The sequence below is a fragment of the Lepisma saccharinum genome, chromosome 5, assembly GCF_977018435.1.
Source record: "Lepisma saccharinum chromosome 5, izLepSacc3.1, whole genome shotgun sequence".
Classification (NCBI taxonomy): Eukaryota; Metazoa; Arthropoda; class Insecta; order Zygentoma; family Lepismatidae; genus Lepisma; species Lepisma saccharinum.
Genome location: NC_139233.1, coordinates 24,833,777 through 24,846,592, shown reverse-complemented (window position 1 = coordinate 24,846,592; position 12,816 = coordinate 24,833,777). Strand labels below are relative to the sequence as shown.

The 12,816-nt window shown below is 36.4% G+C and overlaps 1 protein-coding gene across 2 annotated transcripts in view; it reads right to left on the bottom strand.

Annotated features, from left to right (window-relative positions):
* Positions 1-12,816, bottom strand: part of LOC145988259 (targeting protein for Xklp2-A-like) — a 104,299-nt gene that overhangs the window by 29,306 nt on the left and 62,177 nt on the right. For both annotated transcript variants that reach the window (XM_083123126.1, XM_083123125.1), the window contains exons 6-8: positions 7,077-7,185; positions 5,020-5,176; positions 1,406-1,496 (exon numbers count right to left, since the gene is read on the bottom strand). In XM_083123126.1, coding sequence (XP_082979252.1) covers positions 1,406-1,496; positions 5,020-5,176; positions 7,077-7,185 — 357 coding nt within the window. The remainder of the gene's footprint in view (positions 1-1,405; positions 1,497-5,019; positions 5,177-7,076; positions 7,186-12,816) is intronic.

The window sequence follows — 12,816 nt, the reverse complement described above, 5'->3', positions numbered from 1 at the left end:
ATAACATTTTCCTCCACCCCTATTACAAACCTACAATGCTAGTTTTGCAGAATAGTATGTCATTCAACTTTAATTCGGGTGTCTCCACAGTTTTGGACCACCCTGTACATCAACACTCATGGTCCCAACAGAGCACAATGTAAAATTTTCGTACATAAGTGTTTTCATCCTGACAAACTTATAATCGGGGAGAGAGAGAGAAGAGAAAAAGAGATAGAGAGGAGAGATAGAGAGGAGAGGAGAGATAGAGAGGAGAGGAGAGATAGAGAGGAGAGGAGAGATAGAGAGGAGAGGAGAGATAGAGAGGAGAGGAGAGATAGAGAGGAGAGGAGAGATATAGAGGAGAGATATAGAGGAGAGATAGAGAGGAGAGATAGAGAGGAGAGATAGAGAAGAGAGATAGAGAAGAGAGATAGAGAAGAGAGATAGAGAAGAGAGATAGAGAGGAGAGATAGAGAAGAGAGATAGAGAAGAGAGATAGAGAAGAGAGATAGAGAAGAGAGATAGAGAAGAGAGATAGAGAAGAGAGATAGAGAAGAGAGATAAAGAGAGAGTGAGTGTACCTATGTATACAAAGATGGAAGTATTTATTGTTTTGTTCCATTACTCACCCGTCTTGTTCCTTCCTTTCTTTTTTGCGCATGCGTGCACAAACACACATACACACACCATCACACACACACACACACACACACACACCAGGGTGCAAAATCCTGGGGGGATGGGGGGATTTCCCCTCCACCAACAATCTTGCCATCAACAAAAATCCCCCACCAAAAATTTCCGGGGGAGGTAGTTTTTTATTACAACAAACAAAACATAAGCAATTACTTTAATTTCAAATATACTGTACTGTACTAAGAATAATATCAAAAACATACACAAATTAGTGTAGTTGTGAGTGTTCAATGCTTTTTCTCTCTCAAGAGATCATTAACAAATCTACATCAATAATCACAATAAAAGTAAAACAAGAATACAAAACAATAATAACTATGAAATATAATTAATTTATATTAACATAAAGCAAAATCTAAATAAAAACTTACACAAAATAAAGCCACTTCAACTATTTCATAATTTATTAACATCTTTAACCAGTTAGTAAAGGAAGTAGTTTGCTACTTTATAATATCTGATAAATTTATTTCTTTTTTTTGTAATTAATAATATATTTTTAATTTAGCATTTTTTTTACTTTTAATAACAACATTATAAATATGTATGTCGTATAATTTATGTATGTTTGTGGGCAAGGGGGGTTTGTAGATTAAAATTTTATCCCCCCCCCACCAGTCTTAAATGATTTTGCACCTGACACACACACACTACAATAGAAACCAACCTAATGATGCATTGAATCAAAATACTACATAAATGAAATAAAACAACTGCAACAATTTACCTTTCTCTGCATTCCACTGAGGTTAAATGGTTCAGGTACAGTGGTTTTGGAAAATGCTCTCACAGGAATAGACTTTGGATTAGCTCCACTCCTTAAATAAAAAAAGGACATTGCTTTAAATAGCATTTTGGAGTAAGTTTTTTGAACAGCATACAAGTAATAAAGTTACCCCACACCAAAAAACAAAATTAACTAAATGCAAAGTACACCTAGGTACATCTCTGTGCCAGTGGCATGCTCAAGGGGGGTTGATGGGGTCATAACCCACACACTTTGGTCCAGTATTCCTAACAAAAACATCACAAAAGTAGGAAAAGATGTCAAAATGAGGGCTAACTACCAGAAAAAGTGTATGTAATTCCCCCCTTTCAAATATCCTTGGAACGCCACTGCTCTGTGCTTATGTATCACAAAGTAAAGTTGCATCAGTGTGGTAAAATACTTTCAATCTTCCAAGATTTCGACCTTGTTATCATAAACAAATTGAAACAGGTAAAAGTAGAGTGAAACATGTATGATTAAGAAATTATGTGTCTGTAAAGAGATCACAGTCTGCTCTATATTTCAATTATGGAATCTTCCTTCCTTCTAAACTAAACTTTTATAATCTTTGTGAGCTTTGAGGGGTCAAGGTGTGCCAAGTAGCTTTCCATTTGGCAAGGTTTAAAGTTCCATAATGGCTTTCTAGATCAGGCCCAGCCAGGGGTTTATCCAAAATGTTCCATCAGGGGTGTGTAAGTTTATATTTAGGGGGAGTGTATGACAATTTAGAAACAATATGGCCATAAATTGGGCCTTAGTGAAAAAAAAATATTGGGGGGTTTGGTGTTAGGGGAGATATATACCACTTAAAGTCCTCAAAAAATATACTCACAAAACTACATTGTGCGGTACAAATGCAAATTTTAATTCCTGTCAGGGATGGTTGTATAGCCCCTTCCAATAGCAATATAAAGTCAATTTCATGATTTTTTTGAACATTTACATTTCATGTTTCAAAAATTGTTCAATCACTGACAACACATCTGATTGAAACTGATTGAAATACCTAACAATATTCAGGTTATTTCATATCTGCTATTATTATGTTAATAAATTTAATATAAATAGTTTATATGAATATCTGTACTATTTCATCCTCACTTTAGATCTTCTACATGAAGATGAAGTTGATAAGACCTTCTTTTCATAAATTCACATTACATATGTGTATATATAACAAATGCTGGTTTAATTTAAATATTGGTTCTACAATAGTTAAGGTAAGAAATAGAAAGATCAAAAATAGCCATTAATGTATGGAATGAATCACATGAAATACAATGGAGCAACATTAAAGAACTGCACAAAGAATCAAATTGGACATAAAAAATAATCCTGTGTGTAACAGCCCATCAAGGGCCTTGGCTTACCTACTGGCTGCCAGTCTCCCTCCCACGCTTTCCTTCATCACCTCTAAGCATGGGGATCTTGAACTAGGATTGGAATAGTCTGGTGGGGGGGGGGGGGGTGTCAGCCCGACGAATCCCCAGCCGTTGTAGTAGGTCTTCGCAACCGGATTATGCTTACTCATTCGAAGCTCCCCAATTTCCTCACGATGGTGGGTTGCCACAAGCCCTATACACAGGCTGAAAATTCCCAGAGACCAGGCGCGTATATTGTAGGCTACCTAGGCTATCGCCGAAGCCCAGATTAAATACAGAAAATAATAGACTATCAAATGTGACTCATGCTTCACTCTCAAACAACGACCGTGGGAAAAAATGATAGTATAAAACCCGCGACTCCTGTGCACCGTACTCCAGCGACTAGAGGAAGGGGCGAGTGGACCATGATTCCTTATGGCCCGAGCTCAACGGAAGAAAAGGCTGCGTGGGGATTTTCGTCCAAGATTTGTTTTCCTTGTGCTCGCTCTATACATGAGGATGGACTCCTTTGCTTTAAAACTACCACCAGACTTCAGCGGTTCTATTCTTCCCCAACCAGCGCCTGGGGGTGGTCTGTGACGTATTTGTAGTGGCTTCTTAGACAGGGAACTCTTCGTTTTACAATGGCGGTAAAACCTTACAGCGATGCCAATGCACTAACCAGCATGGGATTTTCCGGGGTAAGGGAAATTTTGAAACTAAACTACTATTACAGGAACGGGAAAAAGAGTGGCTGGCATGTGATAGGGAATTTGTCCTCTAGGCCAAAACAACACTGTCCCATCGAACACATGCAGAACTCACAGGCCACTGACCTTCAACCAATGTCGTTTTCAACCCCTCTGGTGCTTTGTTTATGACTGGCTGAGGTAGACTGACTGGCCGGAGATGACAAAGGGCATTTTGCGAGTGGAAATCCCGTTGAAGGAAGTTTAAGAAAATTAGGTTTCTTACTGTGTGGATTTTCTTATGTGTATTGAGTGAGTGAATTAGTATATATGTTTTGAATGATCTGTGCTGCGTCGTGTAGTGAACGAAAATGAATGACATAATTAACGAACTATTGCCGAAAATATTTACTCTGCTTTTGCATGAGGATAAACTTCAAATCGTGAGGATATGCAGGCCACTGGCATCGCAAAGAAGAGAAGAATGGATTTGATTTGTTGTGTTGCTCTTCTGCCACTTTAGTTAATTGCGATGATGAGAATGTGTGACGATACGATGAAATTCATGAAGGGTCATTCACAAAGAATACCCATGTCCATGCCTGGATTTGACACCGGGACCCCTGGCATCATAGTTCGCTGTGCTAATAACCATTTTACCACAGAGGTTGCCAGAATGGAGTTCCTGTTCAAATTAAATATTCAAGGTAAGAAATTTATTATACGCGTATATTTTATTGTCGCACGTAGGCCTACATAAATATTTCACAATATGGACCTCTATATTTTATAAATAATCATGAAATATTTGAAATGTTTTCCTTATCGTTTTTATATTAATGACACAGTGATATTTTTATAATTCTTAGTAAATTGTTATGTATGTATTTTAATCGCAATGTCACATCACCTTAAAATCCAAGAAATTGAATGAAAAAGAGTCTCCCATTTGAACATTATGATAAAAAGAGAGAGCCCAGGTTTTAAACCCAGCATACGCCAGTGCCAGAGACTGAATCTGGGATCGAACCCATGCCGTCCTGCAGTCACCGTCCAAAGCTAGGTGTCTTAGACCACACACCCACGGAGGACAACTCAAATTGGACATAGAAAAATCAAAGTAACTTACATAGCCCAGGCCCCACAAGAAATTCCAGTGTAGATTTCAAGCAAATATGTCCCTCCCCTGCCAGTCAGGAAATAAAATTAATAAATTTAGCAAGTAGCATCAATTCCTGGGGAAGGCACTCAAGTAGGTTAGGACACTGGATTCATAGTAAATCTCAAGTTCGTCATAGGTTCAATCCCCACCACTGGTAAAAAGGAAAAGAAAGTGTTTACCTGAAGATGAGATGAGAGGAGAGATGCTCTCTCAAAACAAAGCGTTAGAATAAATAAAAGTTGTGATAGTCGACAATGGATAAAGTTCAATTAACATTGCATGCTAAATTACAATCAAGTCAGCACTTTTTGTGAAAGAATTTGTAGTATTATAAGCTACCATGATTTAAAAACTTACTTTCGAATTTTCTTCAATTCTGTTGCATCCCTATCTTCTGAAGACAGAACACTGATACTCCTCTTTCGAGCAAGCGCTCGCAACTTGGGTGATCTTGGGGTTGTAATCATCATGACATTAGTTTTCTTATTTGAAGGTGGCGGCCCTCGGGCTGCATCTGTTTCAACAAAATTATTACCATCAATAGTAATTCAACATTCTAAATATATCAGAAGTTACCTTGAAAATTCAGTCTACTGTTTTCAGTAGAACAATAGGGGTTTTCAAATATCTACTGTGTTTAGATTTTAAAATAGATATAAATAAAAAGTTAATCAGGAGGCATAGAAAGTCACGTTTACAGCCAGCATGTTAAAAGGGAGGGGGGACGTCTGCAAGGTCTTTTCCAAGGAAGGAGCAACAGAAGAGAATTTTTCCAATAAAACAGTGTCACACCCTTCAAAACAACTGCATTCCTGATGCCCCCCCTATCAGTCTTCCTTGTAATAATAAGCAATGCAAATTACCTTGACAAATAAAATTATATGCGTGGAATATACAGTGCTTTTCACAGTCAAATCGCCAATGGATGCGGCTAGTGAGTGTATTTGCTAGCATTTAGACCTACAGCTTTATGCTGACCTTAGAATACCCTTGTTCTCTCTGCACGTGTCAGTGCTTCAGTACAGTAGCCAGATAGCTGGTGTTTGTGAAGTGTTAAAGTGTCAACAACTGCCTTAAATTGTTTTGTTTTAGTTTATTTATTACTGGTGCTGTTCTGCATTCTAATAATGCCATGCTGTGTGTACAATTTTAAACAATGATTTTTTATGTATGACACTTACAAATTCTTATAGGGAAGTTAGGAGTTTTGCAGCAGAATTCCCAGACGTTCCTGTTCGAGAGAGCCAGTGTTCGAAAACGAACAAATTTAGGGAAACAGGATCGGTTCTGGATAAAAAGCAAAGCATAAAATGGTGTGGTCTTACTGAGGAGAAATTAGATGACAATGTTGGAGCACGATTGGAAATGCTCCTCAAAAATCCCTCTGGTGCCTTGCATGAGAAACAGACATTTCCATGACGCGTGTGTGCGAGCTACCAAGCTTTTAAATGTCAGGAGAGAAATTGAGGCAACTTCAGAAGAGTAACTGATGCACGATAGTTAAAATTTCCTAAAAATATGCCGTAAATGTGTGGATGCAGGAGGACAACATTTTCAACACCTCTTGTAACAAGATTTTAATTGTACAAGCTTATTTCATTACATAGCTAGTGGTTCCAGTTATGTTGATGTTGCATCCAGTTTGCCGGCAGATGCATTCTCACTGCTTGGCATGCTGGCCGCCCCTCCATGGGTGACTTGACCATGAAAAGCACTGTATATTTAGGTATTTTCCAGGAGGGTCATGGTTCCCCTTTGCCATCCCCTCCCCCTATTCCTTCCAGATGCCCTTAGTCACAACAGTTGCAGAAAAATACTGTGATATATTCATATACGATCATACATTCATGCATAGTTACTAGATTTATTTTGTTAATGATATTTTTAATTCTCACTGAAAAATGTTAACCTTCACTAAACCTAAAAAAAACGACATTAATCTTTCATGATGCTCTTTTAGTTTACATAGGCGCAGTAATATATTAATTATAATAATTACAAAAAATACCATCATTACCAACCAATCATACACTGACATGAGTGTCCTGAACACACATCCAAAGGAGGTGCCTGATAGGCCCGTTAAGTGAATTTTGCCCCCATCTTCATTACCATTATGTTTTTATGAACAAAAGTAATACACAAACATTGGGAACAATGTATTTTTTAAATTCTTTTATAAAAATGTATCACCACAATGAGGTTTTATTAATGATGTCATAGTAAGTGTAGAAGATAGCGCAAAAGGACATTTATGCCCAGGTCTAGTTATAACAAGAGTAATTTCTTTAGGATTTAAATGTACAGAAGAATCTTAAAGATTGACACTAGTCTAGTTGTTGAAAGTTTCATTAATCTGGTCTTAATTTATTTTATATACTTAACCTTCAAAAAGGAACAAAATGTATACAAACCTTTCTTGGATAATGATCTAAATCTTGGAGGAGTTTTTTCGAACAGTTTAACATGTTCCGCAAAAGACATAAACTTGTCCCTGTTCCGACTGATTGTACCATCAAGGGACTAGAATGAAAGAATTGCATGTTCACATCTTTGTTTTCAAAAGACAGCAATGAAAAAGGTGTTTTCCTTTTTTTTAAAAAAAAAATCATAGCTAGGGTTCTTTTCTTAATTAAGCAAACTATATTGTAAACACCAATGATGAAAGAACCTCTCAATAGCTTAGTGCCAGTGGTATTTGAAAATTGAGTAGTTGTTGGGAAGGAAGAGGGGAGTGATAACTTAAGCATTGGGATTTGACATAAGTACTCTAACTGATCATAAGGTTGATTTAAATTTTCATTTTTTGAGCAAATATAGTATATGGCAATCCCATTGACACCTAAAACTTAGCAATCTGTGTAATGTTGCCAAAACTTTTTTGTACAGTCAGGTGGATGACATGAAATTGAATAGTTACAGTAATAATAAAATTTAAATTATTATAAATTAATGATTAACTTATTCATTGCCTATTTTTATTATAGCCTTCAGAAAATATTTATTTTTTTATTCACCAAGTGACTGATAATCCAGTAAAACCAAGTTAGTTAGTTTGTTTATATATTTATACATTTAATATACTCAGATACACAGTTATTCTAAACACTCTTCCAAAAGTTAAACAGGTTGGTAAAATCAACAAAAATGGAAAAGTAAAGCTTCGATTAACACAAAATTGCACATGAAGGTAGCAAATGTGTTTATGCATTAAAGAAAACAAGAATTGTGTACAAAAGATGAAAAAATATTTACTTTTCGTAAGTTATATGATGACGTCACATTTGGGTCATTAACATAATGATGTTTAAAGGCAAACAAAACAAAACTTACAGTAATATGGTATGTGACCACCCCGGACCTTCACACAAACTTTACAACAATTTTCCATGCTTTCAATGAGGTAATCAACCATCGCAGATGCGAGCAATGGCCATTGGAGGTAAGCGTGCAGAGACAGCATGCCCGAGGGCATCCCAAAGGTTTTCAATGAGATTAAGGTCAGGGGAATATGCCGGCCACTCCATACGAGAAATGCCCTCACTTTCCAGGTACTCGTCAACGATGTTGGCTCAAGGGGAACGGGCATTATTGTCAATAAGGAGGAAATCAGGACCAACTACTGCAGTGTAGTCTCACAATGGGGTCTAGGAAGCCAGTGTATTTTGTTATTACATTTCCATGTCACAAAAATCATGGGAAAACTTTGTTCATAAAGTTTACATTGTGTGACCTCTCACATAATTATAATTTTTGGAATTTTGAAAACTCGTGGAGCCTGTATTGCTTGAATTAAGTGGCAGGATAAGGAAAATGAAGTTGTGATCTCATCCCTGTATTTTACGCTCTATATGCAATTTTTACTTTGTTTATTCTGTTGGAATAGTAAACAACTATTTCTGTTATTCACTATCAAAATAATAAATTTTTCCCATCATCTAACTTAAAAAACAATGTCAATTTAAGGCACTGACCAGTTTGATCCCCTCGGTAATCGCCCCTTTCTGTGATGCTTAAAACTAATAACTTGGATGCAGATTTATAGGCACAAAGAATGATGAAAATGGGCGATTAAAAATTATCATAATACATTGCATGAAGAGTATCAGCAAAGCATTTGACATAAGATGGACGTAGTTAACAGAACTTGGAAAGGCCACATTTTATATGACGATGCTCTTTCACTTAAACTTGTTCTTAATTATCTTTACCAGCAGTACAATTATAGACTTTACTTCTAGAGGGAGGGAGGGAGGGAGGGAATGTATGTCAACATTGCTACGGAATGTTGAAGAACAGCATTTTCTAACCCATATGTATGCAACCACATGGCAAATATTTGCAGTTGACCCTGACATTTGTTTCTGTCAGAGAGCGAAAAGAAAAATTGTGTGATACAGGTAGACTACATGTATGCATAATACAAACAATTCAAATAGGCCATGAAAAGCAACACATGTGTTTGGGGTTGATAGATGAGGGCTCACACGTCACACCAACTTTGCAAAGTACCTGAGTTTTCCAGGTATTTTACATAACTGTGTAATGATTTAACATGCTAAAAAATAAGATTTGCACTTCAACTTTGTAAGTTAATCAAATGAATCATGTTTGTTGAACATTTTTTAAAATAAATTAAAAAACTTTTTTTATAAGCAATATTACCCAAAAAGGAAGATTTTTGTGAAGATAAAACTAAACGTGTTTCCGGTTACAAATTCTGCCAAGCAAAAATCATTTAATTCTCCTGACATTTCTAGGTTTTGAAAGCTTGTTTTTTTTAAAAAAAAAAAAATCATTTGTTTCCAATGACCTCAGTCCTAGCCTTCTTTTCCTGACTCCTCCACTTGTCCAGGACTTTGGAGTTAGTCCGAACCCTGTAAATAAATTATTTAAAGGGAACAGCTAAGTGACTTCACCCTGGCAGTGTGTCTGCTGGCATAATATTGTTTCTATGGTGTATTTTCGATTTTAGAATCTTATTAGACAGTAAAAATAAATGCCAGTGGCAATCAAGGAGCTATTAAATGGGGTTGCATACATGTGGGATGATACAAAATGCCATTTTCAATGGCTCGTATGACAGGCCCGTAGCCAGGAATTCTTTGAGTGTGGGGGGGGGGGCAAAGTCAATCCTAGAGGGGGCAAATTTTTAATATATTGTGTCGCATTGGCAGATATAGCAGGTTACACAGAGGCACTCCCCCCCCCAAAAAGAGATAAGTAACAGAAAAGGAATGATATCTTGAAACTCCAACGAACAAAAAAACTTCAATCAACATCAAAAAGCAATATTTCGATACTGACCTTTCCATATTGCCAAAGAATATAAAGTTTAACAGAAATAGGCTAATAGGGGACTGTATCTACTTGATATTTACAGGTCAATAATGTTAATAGATGATTAATATGTACCAACAGCTTTGGGCCTCTCTGCAGAACTGATTAAGGGAGCCCTTTAAAAAACATGCTTCATAATTATTTCCTCTAGTTTCCAGTATGCAATATTTTTATGTACAAAGGAATCTAACTAGAATCCAAAAACACCATTGTGTTGTGCTATGCAAGAAAAATCAAATTAATTAAGTAATAATGGTTACATATTATCTACACTTTGATGAATTGTGTAAAAATTTGTAATACATTTTTTGTAGGCCTACTTGCTAAAACATTAAAACATGGGTCCCTTACTCCACCATGGATTCTATTTGCTTCAAATGAAAGACTCTTACATCATTACAGACAATGTTTGCCTACTGGTTACGTTAATCATTTTGATAAATATTGTGTTGTTGAAATACATGTTTGACACCCGAAAAACAAATAGGAATCCCTTGATTGATCAATGACTTCTTGGATTACAGTGTCATCATTAATATTTTATATCAAGTTTTATAGAAGGAAATGTTGTATCCTCTTTACATTATGAAAAAAACCTTCCTTAATGACTATGGTACGAAACCGAAGGATATAAGGGGCCTCCTTCGCCTTACCTCATTTCCGCGGCACAAGGTCTCTGGGACGCTTATCGCAATCACTTTTTGAGCAGAAGCATACAAACCCCAAATATCAGGGCTTTTTTTATGCTGATACTGATTTCTGCCAGTCACAGAATGGCTTAAGATATATGAGGTATTTTAACAGACGTCTGCTACAGACAATGAATTGTCATTTTCTTGAACCTATATTCATAGGGTGCCGCCTGATAGCACCGACAACTTTCACAGCCTGTACAGGACATCAAGGCAAGCAAGTTTTCTCAGTCACTATTTGCTCGTCTAATTCTTCTTTCGATATTACAAGCAATCGAAATATGGCATCTTCTGTCAATGTATGCAATCCCATTGATAGCTTCGCAGTTGCAAATGTCATTTATTTTTACTGCCGTTTAAAATTCTGAGAGCAATATATAAGATGCTATGGAAATGATATCATGGAAACAGTCAGGGTTAAGATTTAACTTTTCTTTTATGAAATGGATATCATAACACACGTCTATGTAGCTTATCTTTTTTATGCGTATGCGAGTGAAGCGAGCAAGAAAATTTTACGAAATGTACTTTTATTTGTATAAAATTTGAAATCGAGGGGGCAATTGCTCCTCTGTGCCCCCTGCAAGTACCCTTAGCCGTCTGGAAGAAAAATGCAAGAGGGTCATTCCATGTCAAATCAACCAATTTTAAAATATTTGGTTGCATGACCATTTTAGAAAAAAATCATTTTTAGTACATAGGTTTGTACATGTTTCTAGATATCAAAACCAATGTTCAAAAAATATATTGTCTTTAGTTCTCCTGGGTCAGCCATTTTTCCAACATGGCGCATGGCTTTCTTGCTCATCTAGCAGTATACAGAAACCTTAATATCTCAAAAACCATTAAAGCTAGAGACCTGAAACAAAATTCATTTTGTAGCTAATGAAGTATACTTCCTATGATATTCAGGTATATTTTGCTTGAAATTGCATCGTAAGTACGAAAATTATGGTGGAAAATGGGGTAACAATAGTTAAAAAATTGAATTTTTAAGCCCGATTTTTTTTAATGAAGGGGTCTAGTCTAAGGCTTGACATTTTTTTCATGTGTAGACCTACCTGCAGGGTGTCTGCAAATAAAATATCAGTGCTTAGAAATTTACCCCCTTTTTACAGTATGGGCTCAAACATGGCCGTTCGAATTGTGACAGTTTTCGGGGTTAAATATCTCAGATGGGTCCCCTTTAAAAATTCTGAAATTTGGCACACAGGAAGCCCTTCATGAACCTAACTCACAGTAAAAATCTCAACTTTTAGATTCAACTCGTTTTGGTCAATATGAGCTAACGTATGTCACCTAATTTCTGACGTTGTAAAGTAAGGTTAAACTACATTCCATACTTAGAATAATGAAGTCTTTTCTTTCTGTTTTTTAAATTTGGGTTAAATAAAGGCTCAGAAAATATAGTAACATAAGGTTTTAATACTTGACTTACCATAAATTGAAATTACAAGGTATAACAATTGAAAATCTGCAAAATTTCATTGCAAAAGGTTTGATTTATTAGGTACCCATGACCAGTTGGTATTGTCAGCTCCAAAACTGAGCTTCCCCCATATTTTTATCAATGTAGCAGTACATGCAGCTTAAGATAGGCAGTGGCATGCCCAGGAATTTCGAAAGGGAAGGGAGGGGGTTACATATACTTTTTTAGTATACAGCCCTGTATTTGCCACATTATCCTGCCTTTGACGTAATTGTTTATGGAATACTAGGCCAAAGGTATGGGGTTATGACCCCCACAAACCCCTCCTTGGGCACTCAACTAAAAGTAGGCTATTTATTTTGGAGTGTCAAAGCTGGTAGAATATATTATCTTTTGTTTCCTTTATTTTCCACTTTTTTTTTCTTCCAAGAAAAGACATTCGTTGAAATAGATGTGAGTCATGCACAGCAGAAGATTCAGAGACATGTTTTGATAGGATGTGAGGCAAGCCTGGAATTGATCTGTGCATGTACAATCTCTGCTGTCATTCTTCCTTTGCCTAATGTGCCGAGAGTAGTGACTTGTGAATGTTCGTTATCTGTGACAGGAAATGGAGTGTTCTGTAATATTTTTAACTGGAGAGGACTGTCATAAATACCCTTTTGGTAAGGTTCCCAAAGACCTAACTAATCT